Source organism: Ammospiza nelsoni, chromosome 13 (genome assembly GCF_027579445.1).
Source record: "Ammospiza nelsoni isolate bAmmNel1 chromosome 13, bAmmNel1.pri, whole genome shotgun sequence".
NCBI lineage: Eukaryota > Metazoa > Chordata > Aves > Passeriformes > Passerellidae > Ammospiza > Ammospiza nelsoni.
In genome coordinates this window covers 18,497,992-18,510,854 of record NC_080645.1, presented here as the reverse complement: position 1 = coordinate 18,510,854, position 12,863 = coordinate 18,497,992, and the positions used below count along the sequence as shown (strand labels likewise).

Genomic DNA, 12,863 nt, shown 5'->3' with positions numbered 1-12,863 from the left:
ACCACCAGAAAATTGATTTTACAGGTTTGTACCCTGCTGGCCAAGCTCTAAATGACATCATTTTTTTTTAACCTTATGGTTGCACTGTGGTTTGGAGCTGGTTCATTACCGCGAAAAAAAGAAAAGAGCAGCTCCAGGAAAGTCTGCCAGACCGAGTTAAAACATTCTGTACCGTCTTCTTTCCTCAAAGAACATCTTTATATTTAGAAATGAGCTGATTAGGATTGCTTGCACGGTTTTGGAGAGAACAGATGGGCAGTTCTTACCTCCTTCTTGGTGAATTCTGGTGCGTGGTCATTTTTGTCATCAATAAGAATGGTGGCAGTGGCTGTGCCTGTCAGTCCCACGTCCATCCCACCCATGTCCTTGGCTTCTATCACCAGCTCATACTTTGGGCTTTCCATAGTCTGAAAAAAAAATAAAAAAAAGGTTAAGGGAAAAAACCCCACGGAGATAACATACTATTTTAAATTAACATTAAAATAATAAATTTTAAAAACACCAAAACTTTATTTAGCCTAATAAAACATAGCAGAGAAACAGGTCTGTTATCAGAGTTTTACTGAAACACAAGCACAGCTTTCTATGAGATCAGCTGCTACCCTGGAAACCTCATTTGCAATCCAGCATGAAGGTGAATATTGGTAAACAGTACATAATTTATCCTGTTATTTAGGAAGATTAGGAAAGAGGTAAGAAATTAAAATATACTTGCTCTTTAAGAGTAAGCTCTACCTTCAGTGCACCAATATTTAGCAGCTTGCTTCATCAGTGTTATGATGGGTACATAATTAAATACTAATGTCACAATCTACATATAAATTCACTTTATTAAATCCCATTCATTCTGGGTATTAGCATTTAGACTGGTAATCTAAGTTTGCTCCGCTGCAAGAAACAAAAAAACAGTTTCCAAAACAGGCAGAGACTTCCAGTTATTGCCCAAAGCCAATGTGCAGGGTGATATTAATGATTTATATTGCTGATATCTGATTGCCATGTCATGGGTACTTCTCTAGCTGCCCACCTCTGCAGAACCAGACAGCAAAATCCAAATTAATTTCCTCTCATAAAACACAGCCTTAATCTGGGAAAAAAACCCATTTGTGGTCAGTTCTGGAATGGGAATGTGGCAGTTTTTGGAATTCTCATCTCTCCCATCAGGGATGAAAGCTGAAGCAGGGCTCAGCAGGAGCTCTGTCAAAGTGATGTTCTGATGTTCTCAGCATCAGATCCTGCTCCCCTGGCACTCCTAGGGAATTCTGACACGGATCTCAGTGGAATTTCAATAAAATGAGGTTTTTGGGGCTGTCTCAGGTGGAAGCACCTGCCCAAAGCCCATGTGAGCACAGAGGCCACAGATGGGCAGGGGCTGCAGCCACCCCTGGAGCCACACAGTGAGAACCTCACATTGCCCAGGAATGTTTATCCAAACCCTCCTGGACAATAAACCTGCGTCCCACGGGGAAAACTGCAACAGAGCTGCTGCTTTTGGAGCCTCTTGGATCTGTGCCTGCAAGCGCCCAGGGTTCCCAGCCTTGACATCCCTCATCCATGTCCTTTATCCAGCATTTTTCCAGGGAATTTGACACAGCCCAGCAAAGCAACCTCAGCCAAATCCCTCTGCATCCAAGGGATTTGGAGCTTTTTCCCAAATTGTGAATTTTGAACTTCTTCAAACTGTGTCTGCAAGAGCCCAGGCTTCCCAGCCTTGACATCCCTCATCCATGTCCTTTATCCAGCATTTTTCCAGGGAATTGGACAGAGCCCAGCAAAGCAACCTCAGCCCCTTGGGTCACCCAGGCTCCTCTGCATCCAAGGGATTTGGAAGATTTTCCTAAATTGTGAATTTTGCACCTCTTGGAACTGTGCAAGAGCCCAAGGTTCCCAGCTTTGACATCCCTCATCCATGTCCTTAATCCAGCATTTTTCCACAGAATTGGACGCAGCCCACAAAGCAACCTCAGCCCCTTGGGTCACCCAGGCTCCTCTGCATCCGAGGGATTTGGAAGTTTTGCCCAAACTGTGAATTTTGCATTTTATATTTTCCTGGGCACATCCCACCATCTCTTTTTTTTGGAGCACCTTTTGGATCTCATTTTGGAGAAGGAGATCCCAGCTCCTCAGCAGGTAAATTTTGAAGCATTTTTAGGCCAACAGAGAAGCAACCACCTCTGTTGCTCATCAGATCAGCTATTATGAAACAATAAATTTACATGTTAAATCAACAAGTGAAGCCAGAAGAGAAATTTTGTCCTAAAAACATATGGACTGCTAGGAAATCAGATGCCACTGCCACACAGGGGATCCTAAGAAATGTATTTGCTGTAGTCTTACAACATTATTCCATGAAATTCATCTCACAAGGTGGCAAAGCGAGACCAGGAGTTTGATTTATAACATCATAAAAACAAATGCAAAGAAGTATTACTGACATGTCTGCAACACAAACTCACACCATGGAGGGGAACTAAATTTATAGTTTTCATATATTTGTTTCCTAAAGTGCATTAAAACCTGAATGAGTCTTCTCTCCCCTCTCCTGGCTGTGACTTTTTCATTATTTTGATTAGAAAGTCGTTATTATTGTATGGAAAACTTGCAAAGCCATTTATCACTTCATGTTTATAAGCCTCTTTGCTCAGAAAGCCCATTTCTACTCACAAATTGGCCTTTTTTCCTTTGAAAACCATCCCATTTTCTATTGAAAACAAGCCCATTTATGCTAGAAATTGCATCTACTGCAGCAGGAAATGTCTGTGACAGGAGCCCAATGTTTAAGCTCACGCAAAATGTGAGAAACACTGAATTTTGAGTAGTATTTCATATAATTATGAATACTTCACACTTCCCTGCTATGCAGCACTTCCTACAACTCGTTCTGACACCAAATATTTGCCTTGTTAGGGGAAGCAGCTGCTAACAGATGCAAACCCTGAGCAGAGCTTGTTCCCATCACAGGCTCTCTTTTTACACTCACTTGTAAAGGACGTCACAGATTTCTCCTGCCTCCAGCCCAGCAGAGTCAGGCAGCAGCAGGGATTGTCTGGAGCAGTGGGATTGACCAAAAACCTGGATTTCTGCAGGCAGGCAGGGATTCCTGTGCTCCCAGCAGCCCCGTTCTGCAGGGATGTGCTGGGGGCTCAGGGCTGCTCTGGGAGATCTCATGGCACCCCCTCAGCATCTCCCTCTTCTCAGGGCTCAGAGCCTTGACCCCGGGGTGTTCTCCCTCCTTTTCCTCCTATCCTGTGAGGAGTAAGTGCTCACAAGAAGGAAGGAAGGAAGGAGGCAGTGGGGGAGTGTGACAGTGTTCACAGGGGTGTGAGAATGAGGGAAGAGACGAGGATCTGACTCCATGTTTCAGAAGGCTGATTTATTATTTTATGATATATATTACATTAAAACTATACTAAAAGAATAGAAGAAAGGATTTCATCAGAAGGCTGGCTAAGAATGGAAGAAGAAAGAATGACAACAAAAGCTTCTGTCTCGGACAGAGAGTCTGAGCCAGCTGGCTGTGATTGGCCATTAATTAGAAACAACCACATGGGACAATCCCAGATGCACCTGTTGCATCCCACAGCAGCAGACAACCATTGCTTACATTTTGTTCCTGAGGTCTCCCAGCTTCTCAGGAGGAAAAATCCTAAGGAAAGAATTTTTCATAAAAGATGTCTGTGACAGGGGAGAACATCCTTCCTTCCCCATCTCCATCCCTGCCCAGCTGCAGGGATGCAGCACCCAAAATTTGATCATTTTGTGACCCCACAGAGACTCAAACACGTCCCACCAAGTCACTGCCTGTCACTAAACCCAATCCTGCTTCTAAGTGACCTAAGCACAGCCTTGCAAAAGCAATCCAGTGAGCGGACAGTGAGATGTCAGGAACAGAAACAAGCCCCAGCTCCACCAAGTGGGATCCCCAAAGGAAAATGGATTATTGTAATAAATGAACATCAAGTCACTGCTGGTGTGGTTTGTTATTTATCAGCTGTGACTCTGTGGAGTGTGGCACTGTTGAGAGGGTTTGTACAATTACAGCAGCAGAACCATTCCTTTGCCCATAAATTGTCCCTGCAGTCATTCCACACCAGCAGCAGGGACAGTCCAACCCTGGTCTGGGCTGTGGGGCATCCAAATTCAGCTGGAATTGCAGCACCACCAGTGCAGCAGGACTCAAAATGCAAGGTGGGAACCAGTGGAAGCACTTGGGTGGTTCCAGGGAAGGTTTGGGGCCCTTGAGGCTGTGATTCCCTGCAGCAGCAACCAGCAGCAGGAAGCCCCAAGCCAATGTTCCTCCTGTGCCCCCCTGCAAGACACCCCTGGATTGTATATTTTGGTATTTTGGGCAGGGCACACGCAGTACCCAGCACCAACCTTCTTTTAGTGCTTCAGTTCTCATAAAAAAAAATGATCAAAAATATTAGGGAGAAGAGAAATCCCCAAATTCCCAGAAAACTGCTGAAATCAAAACAAATTCTGTTTGTGAAGCAATCAACACACAGAACATTCAAAATGCTTACAAGTGTTTTAAGGATCCTTTCAATACTAATTATCAGACAAGAGTTTTCTGACTATTCCATGGATATTTGTATTTCTGTAATGATGCAACATTGCCTCGACTCTTCTATTTATAAGTTTGTTTTTAAACTATGTAGTCATGCATAATTCTGTATCAGGAGTGTGCTGCAATATCATATTTGGTACTAATGACTTTATAATATAATGCTAACCAGAAAGAAAAAATCTTTGGATTGAAATAATTTCAGTTGGTGCTAAATAAACGCTTGTGTTCATTTAAGATGATAATTGCATATAATACATACTGAATGAGTCCTATTAAGACATAATCAATGTTCTTGTTGAGTAACAATATCAACATTGAACCTAACATTATCCCAGAGTATGCTTGTCAGGATTTTGACAAATGTAAAATTAAAAAAAAATGAAGCAAAGTGACTATTAGCAGCTCTAACAGACATAATGCTTTGATAATTATAATATCAGCATTTATTTTAAATGCCAGTTGCTGCTGCTTAAAAAGGGAGATATACACAGAGGCTTTGCATTTAGAGCTTGAATTACAGTTTGATGAATAGAAAAACCCAAACTCTTTTGTAACATAAATCCTCTTTAGCTCACCAATTTCCAATTTTTTCATATCATAAAGGAAAGTCTCCAGTTTAATCACTGTAATAATGTACTTCTGCTATGAACAGAATCAATATCTATTTACTACCTGTGGGAGATGTGGAGTCCATGGGTGTATCTGGAAGCAAAAGGAAGACTAAATTTTCTCCTTCAGCAGTAACCATTAAGAAAGGAAAGAAGTTGCTCCAAAGTGTTGGAACCAAATTGGTTTCCTGGCCAGAGTTATTTGTCATTCATCATGATGAAATCTGTGACTATTTAATATATAGGATCAAGACTTTAATTCGTCATAACTCCCACATTTATTTTAAATTACACATAAATTTACACTTTTGATTCTTCATAATGCTGGCCTAAGCATTGGGCTTGTGTACATGGATGAGTTTGTTACATTTTACATGAAAATACAGGAATTTTATGGGCATACTTTCAACAGCCTCTGTAAAATGATAAATTTTGACTGAGGTACAAATTAGGATTTGGATACTGAGTTAATATCACTTTTTAGAAGGCTGTATGCACATGCATCTTGGCTGTTATATATATTAATAAAAATTTTAATATAAATATAAATATTTACACCATTTAAGGGAGTTTCCTTGCACAGATGATGATATTCATAAGAATTTCTCCTCAGGTAGAGATCAGCAATCTCGAGGACAAGCTCAGATTTAGTCTGAGATATTTCTCCTTAAATCATTATTGTTAGTTAGACTGCTCCTGAAAGTAAGGCCAGGGAAGAGACCAAATATTGAATATTGTAAATAAAAACTTCAATTGTTATAAAAGACACAACACCACTGAAGGTGGTGCCTCTACACTGGTTTTTACCAGGCAAAGACATTTCCCTTCATCACAGAGGATGCTGATCTGCAGCAGCTGCTCACTAGATACTCATGGTTTGGTTAGAAGATAATTTTCCATGTCAGCTGCTCTAGAAGTATAAAGTACTGTAATAATTTTTAATAGCTTCGGAGAATAAGAATCACAATGTTCCAAGGAAAATACTTGCTGTCAAATATACTGAAATCACTCTTTTCTTTTTAAAACACAAGCTATGTTTCTGCTTTCCTCTTGGACCAATGTGTGTAATTTCTCTTTTTTTTTTTTTTTTTTCTTTTTCAGGCAAAAATTTCAGCTGTTCCTCATAATTAAACAGTGCTGCAGAGATCTTTCACTCCAGAGTGAAAGCATCAATTATTATGTAACTTCTTGAGCTGATTTTAGACCATTTAATCACCCTTATTTTTGCACACTCAGAGGTGCCAGGAATACAGAGGCAGCACTCCTCACCCAAACCCTCTGTCAGCAGCAGAAGGGGCTGCAGTGAGGCTCTGCTCCCCAGGAATGGGCTTGGTTAGAGGAAAAACACAATTCCAGATGGTCTGTACACAATTACAGACCTGCTGTGTGCAAACATTCCCTGCCTGGGGGTGTCACTGACTGTGCCCCTCCAGGGGCTGTGAAGAACACACAGGGCCAGCCTTGATGGGACAGAGCTCCTCTGGGCTTAGAATTAATGGCAATTCCAGAGCTCACAATCCACTGCAATTCCAGAGCTCACAATCCACTGCAATTCCAGAGCTCACAATCCACGGCAATTCCAGAGCTCACAATCCACTGCAATTCCAGAGCTCAGAATCCACTGCAATTCCAGAGCTCACAATCCACTGCAATTCCAGAGCTCACAATCCACGGCAATTCCAGAGCTCACAATCCATGGCAATTCTAGAGCTCAGAATCCACTGCAATTCCAGAGCTCACAATCCATGGCAATTCTAGAGCTCAGAATCCACTGCAATTCCAGAGCTCACAATCCATGGCAATTCTAGAGCTCAGAATCCACTGCGATTCCAGAGCTCAGAATCCACTGCAATTCCAGAGCTCAGAATCCACTTCAATTCCAGAGCTCACAATCCACGGCAATTCTAGAGTTCAGGACTCAGGAAAATCCAGAGCTCAGAGTTCAGCACAATCCAGAGCTCACAATTCAGGACAATTCCAGAACTCAGAATTCAGAACAATCCAGAACTCAGGATTCATGACCATTCCAGAGCTCAGAATTCATGGAAATTTCAGAGCCCAGTCTTCATGTCAGTTCCAGAAGTCAGAACCCATGGCAACTCCAGAGCTCACAATTCAGGACAATTCCAGAACTCAGAGTTCAGAACAATCCAGAGTTCAGAACCCATGGCAACTCCAGAGCTCACAATTTATGGAAATTCCAGAACTCAGAATTCAGGGCAATTCCAGAGCTCACTATTCAGGGCAATTCCAGAGCTCAGAATTCAGAACAATCCAGAGTTCAGGATTCAGGACAATCCAGAGCCCAGACTTCATGCCAGTTCCAGATGTCAGAATCCATGGCAACTCCAGAGCTCAGAATTCATGGAAATTCCAGAAATCACAATTCATGACAATTCCAGAGCTCAGAATTCATGGAAATTCCAGAAATCACAATTCATGACATTTCCAGAGCTCAGAATTAAGGACAATTCCAGAGCTCAGAGTTCAAGACAATGCAAAGCTCAGAACCCATGGCAGTTCCAGAGCTCATAATCTGGGACAATTCCAGAACTCAGAGTTCAGGAAAATCCAGAGCTCACAATTAATGGAAATTCCGGAGTCCAGACTTCATGTCAGTTCCAGAGCTCACAATTCCTGGTAATTCCAGAGCTCAGGATTCATGACAACCCATCTTGCTGGAGCTCCCCTGCCCTCCCTGCAGCCACAGGATTATTTTGGGAGAGGAACCATGGAAATCATGGCCCAGCTTCCCATGTGCTCCATCAGAATCCCCTTTTCACAGAGCCTGCACCCAGGAGAGCCTCCAACCCTCCTGTCCATGCAGCACTGAATATTCTGGTGCATTAAATGGCATCTGGCACTGCTCCTCCTCCTTACAGACTTTAATCCTACCACTGTTTATACTCCAGTTTTTGGTGCTGGATTGAAAACACTGTATGTCATCCACATTAATGAACTGTACCCCAAAAATCCCCAAGGATGGACTTGGTTACCTTATTTCCCTGGTGCTTAACATTTTCCAAAGCTTCATATTGAACAATGCAACAACGCTAGAAAGCAAAAAATAATTCCAAGGGTTTCTCCATAAAAATCAGAATAAATTGTTGGAGACGTTAAGAGCCTGACTGACAAGTGTAGGAGGCAACATTCTCTCCTGTCCTGAGTATTACATTTCTAAAAAATGTTACAATTACTACACAATCTGCAAAGTTCTGCCTAATTACAATTTGGACAGAGCATATGAAAAGAGATGTGTCTCAGAATAAATAAATAAATATTTACATCAGGACATCAGGCTGGATGAGGGAAGGTAAGAAGCAGTTCAGCTTTTTCAACAGGACGTTCAATCTGGTTGTCTCCACCAGCAAAATCTCAAGTGAGCTGTCAGGAGCACTCAAGATAAGAATTCCCTTCTGTATTACAAATATTTACTTCAACAAAGCTTTTTCCCCCCCCAAATTGCTGTATTGCAAATGTTCATTTTGAAAAATCAGTATATTTCCATAAAAACTGGTCTCCTGCAATACCCAATCAGCTCTATTTGCAGTGTTAATTGTATATTTCATTTTAACAGTTGCAATTGGCAATTCAAATAATCCACAGGCCAAAAGGTATTTGCTGAAAAAACATGGTCAAATAATTTTCAGCTATTAACATATTAGAGTTGAACAATCTGTTTGCAGACAATTTGTGAGGAGAAAAGAGGGCAAAGTTGTTCTAATAAATTATTAGTTGCAAATTATTGAATCATTCCTTGTCCCTGCTGTAGGTAGGAATGAGACTATTTAAGTCCAAAAACATGAAAGGAGAGACAAGTTTCTCCTACACAGTAACCTCAAATGTTTTTTAGCAGAGAGAGCTTTTCAAATCTCTCTGCATAGAAATCCCAGTGCCAAGAGAATTCCCTGAGTGTGTGGAGTGTGTAAAGGTCAGAGAAAATGGATCAGGACAGAGATGAGCAGCTGAGTTCTGCTGCAGCTCAGAGAGAGGAGGAATCAGGAGCAGCCTCAAAAGCATTCAAGCCTGAAAAGATTCTCGGGCTGGAATAAATCAGCACAGCTCCACTGACTTCAAATGGACTCCCCAAGTTTATTTGCACTTTTATTAAGCTTTAACTTGCCCAGTTTGTGAATGAAGAACTGGCAGGTTTCCATTCAAACCAAACCAGAGCTCAGGGGGAGAGGCTGCTTCCAAAACATCACAGCACTGAAACCATGAGAACCACAGGTCCCCTGGAAAAAAGTCCCCAAATTCCCCAAAACAGGAGGATGAAGGTAATTCTTCCTGCCTTGTTGCAGGTATAATCACATAAAAATTAGGGAACTTTGTGTTTTAAATTTTCCTAATAAAGAACTGCTGTTCCCAATCCCGTATCTTTGCCTGAGAGTGCCTTAATTTCAAAATTATGATAATTTGGAGGGGGAGTGTTTACATTTTCCATTTCAAGGGAGGCTCCTGCCCTCCTTAGCAGACTCCTGTCTGTCCAAACCAAAACACACCCACACAACCAGGATAAACCATGTGAAAGGGCCTTTTGCAGAGGCCTCCCAAGGAGGTTCTCCATCCTCAACCCCAACCAGCACCTCTCCATCCAGCACAGCTCAGCATCATTCCTGGAGGATGTGGACAAGGCTGTTTCTTTGCTAAAACAATCCTGGGACAGGATCTTTGCCCAGCAGCTGAAGATAAAAGTTTTCCACAAGTTTCAATTTATAATCATCAAACCCAGTGTTTTCTGCCTAGGCAATAAAAGATAATAAGTTTTGTGATATCTGCCTAATGCCAATTTTTTAGATGATGTGTTATCAAATGAATCAAAATGCAGCTCACTGGGTTAACATCAGAAAGCACATTCTCTCACAAATTAGGCCCACTTAGATTATATTTCCCTCCCTAAACATTCCAATTCCCCCCACAGAAAGCAATGTGATAAAGGTCAGGATGGAAATTGTGATTCTGCTGTGTAATCTGCTTTGCAAACTTGTATCAGTGGTCAAAATGCCCAGAAAACTCAATTACTGACTTGATACACAACCACACATCAGCAGACAGAGGTTATTTCTAAAATTAGTACCCAAATGCAAAAAAACATGGTCTGTGATTCCAGTTGTACAGCCTTTGCTTGATGTTTATATTGTTAAATATTAATGGAAGCACTGCCTATTATTTCAGGCAAATTATCAGGGACATAATAGTTTAGTTAAATAGGTGCATTGTCAGCTGGAGGGGAAAAAAAGCCTCTGTGTCTGTTTGAATACCACATTTCAACGTGGTGTTCTAATCAAAATAGTCATCAGATGTTACTTTTAATCACTATTATCATTTTTCCTTGAACTTTCATTTTTTTATGCAAATCTTGTTTTAGAGCTTAGTGTTCTACTGCCAGCAATAATTCCAGGTAGCTTTTGAAAGAGAGGACCCTGCTGAGAGTGTAATGAATCAGTAAATGATACCAGCTTTGCTCGTGGACAAAAACAATTCTGGTGGCTGCATTTACACTCTCATTGGGTTGTACCTGCAGAATATAAATTGGCCTAATTCTAAATCATCCAAGGGAAAATGATGCAAAATGGATTTCAATTACACTATTTCTGTTTTACCAAAAAGCTTATCACACTATGGGGTGAAAAATCAACCCCTCCATAGGATTTATGTTCTGATGAAAGACATAACAGTGGAATTTTACATTTAAAATTTCTCCAGTTGATTTCATTCTTTTCTTTCTTACTCCTATGTATCTTATCACTTCCTTTCATGATAAAAAAATTAAATGCCTTTTTTGCAAGTCTTGCATTTTCTGCTTCAGTTAAAAAGTTCTTTTTGCAAGACTTTTACAACCCTACTTTTATTTTCTAAGGGCATCTGCCAACCAAACATCTCCCCACCATCACCCTCAAGTCAGGCTTTGTCTTCTTGCAACCAAACCAACATTTGTAGGTTATTCTCACTTTCAGACTCAGCCTGTCACTGCCTAATGCAGATTTTGCACTGCAGTACAGCTGCTTTTGTGAAACAATAATTTACATGACAGAAAATATGGGACAGGTTGCTCAAATAAGAAGAAATAATGCTGCAGCATAAACTCTGCTTCCCTGCTGCGCTCATGCTACTCAATGTCAGAAATTTCTGGAGGCCTGGTGCTCTATAAAGCAGTTTTACATACAACTTTCCTTTAGGAGAACTCCCAAGGCACATTGGAAAGAAAAACAAATTCTTGGTAATGTGCAGAATTAAGGAAGAAATAAAGATAAGAGTTAATGACTGAGAGAAATCTACTGGTTTTGTATGAAAGGAAGACAAACTGCAATTAAGTGAGAAACATGAGCCAGGAGTGCAGGAGGTGGGGTACAGGAGGACGTGGGGGTGAGCAGGGGTCAGGGAACTACAATGGACAGAGCTCAGACTTGCGCAAACTCCAAAATTTCCAGGCAGTTCTTGCAGAGTAAAAGCAGCAAAGCCAACAAAGGGGAGAACGGTATGGGAGGTACTGGAAGCAGGAGGAGAAGGCGGGAAAGAATACCTGAGCCCTTTGAAGGACTGGGCAGAGACATCCCAACGTTGTTGAAAGAGCTTTTCAAAGGCAGGAAAGCTGGGCTGTGGATCTGAGCAGCACTTCCACCCCCAGCCCAGCCCTGTGCTCTGGGCAGCTCTCAGATCCTCAGCCCTGTCGTGTTCCCCTTGCTCTGAGGGGATGGAACTCTGAAGGTGAAGGGTTTGGATTTTGCTGCTTGTCCAGGCTGTGCTCTCTGGGGGTGTGGAATGTTCTTAAACTGCTCAGTTTGGCTGCCTCAGCTCTGCCAAACCCACGTCCAGCTGCTCTGGAGAGAGAGCTGGGCATTCACAGAATCACTGGGTTGGAAGAGACCTTCAAGATCATCGAGTCCAACCCAGCCCCAACACCCCAACCAAACCCTGGCACCCAGTGCCACATCCAGGCTGTGTTAAACACACCCAGGGATGGGGACTGCACCACCTCCCTGGTCAGCCATTGAGAACTTTATCATTCTTTCTGTGAAAAACTTTCTCCTAATATCCAGCCTGTATTTCCCTTGGTGCAGCCTGAGGCTGTGTGCTCTGGGTGTGTCAGTGCTGCTGCAGACAGAGCCCAGCCCCAGCTGAGCACAGGCACCTTTCAGGAGCTGTGCAGAGTGATAGGCTCACCTCTGAGTCTCCTTTTCTCCAGGCTGAGCACCCCCAGCTCCCTCAGTCATTCCTCACAGGGTTTGTGTCCCCAGCCCCTCTGGATGTGCTCAGTGTCCCAAGGTCCTTCCCAAACTGATGGCCCAGAGCTGGACACAGCACTCAGGTGTGACCCCACTAGTGACAAGGACAGGGGCACAATGACCTCCCCGCTCCTGCTGGCCACACCATTCCTGACCCAGGCCAGCTGTATTGGCCTTCCTGGCCACCAGGGCACTCTGCTGGCTCACGTCCAGCTGGCTGTGACCAGCACCTCCGGGTCCCTTTGTGCCTGGGCACTGCCCAGCCACTGTCCCAAGCCTGCAGGGGTTATTGTGGCCAAAATGCAGGACTCACAACTTGGACTTATTAAACTTCATCTTGCTAGACTCTGCTCTTCTAACTCAGTCTCTGAGTGCCTGGAGGGATCCACACACCCCTGAATTCCCAGTGTGGCTCACACAGAGCTGCAGCACAGATAATTCTGCCCACACTCAGAATGGCTT

The 12,863-nt window shown here is 42.6% G+C and overlaps 1 protein-coding gene across 2 annotated transcripts in view; it reads right to left on the bottom strand.

Moving 5' to 3' along the window:
* Positions 1 to 12,863, bottom strand: part of CDH13 (cadherin 13) — a 442,261-nt gene that overhangs the window by 80,190 nt on the left and 349,208 nt on the right. For both annotated transcript variants that reach the window (XM_059481271.1, XM_059481270.1), the window contains exon 8: positions 267 to 407. In XM_059481271.1, coding sequence (XP_059337254.1) covers positions 267 to 407 — 141 coding nt within the window. The remainder of the gene's footprint in view (positions 1 to 266; positions 408 to 12,863) is intronic.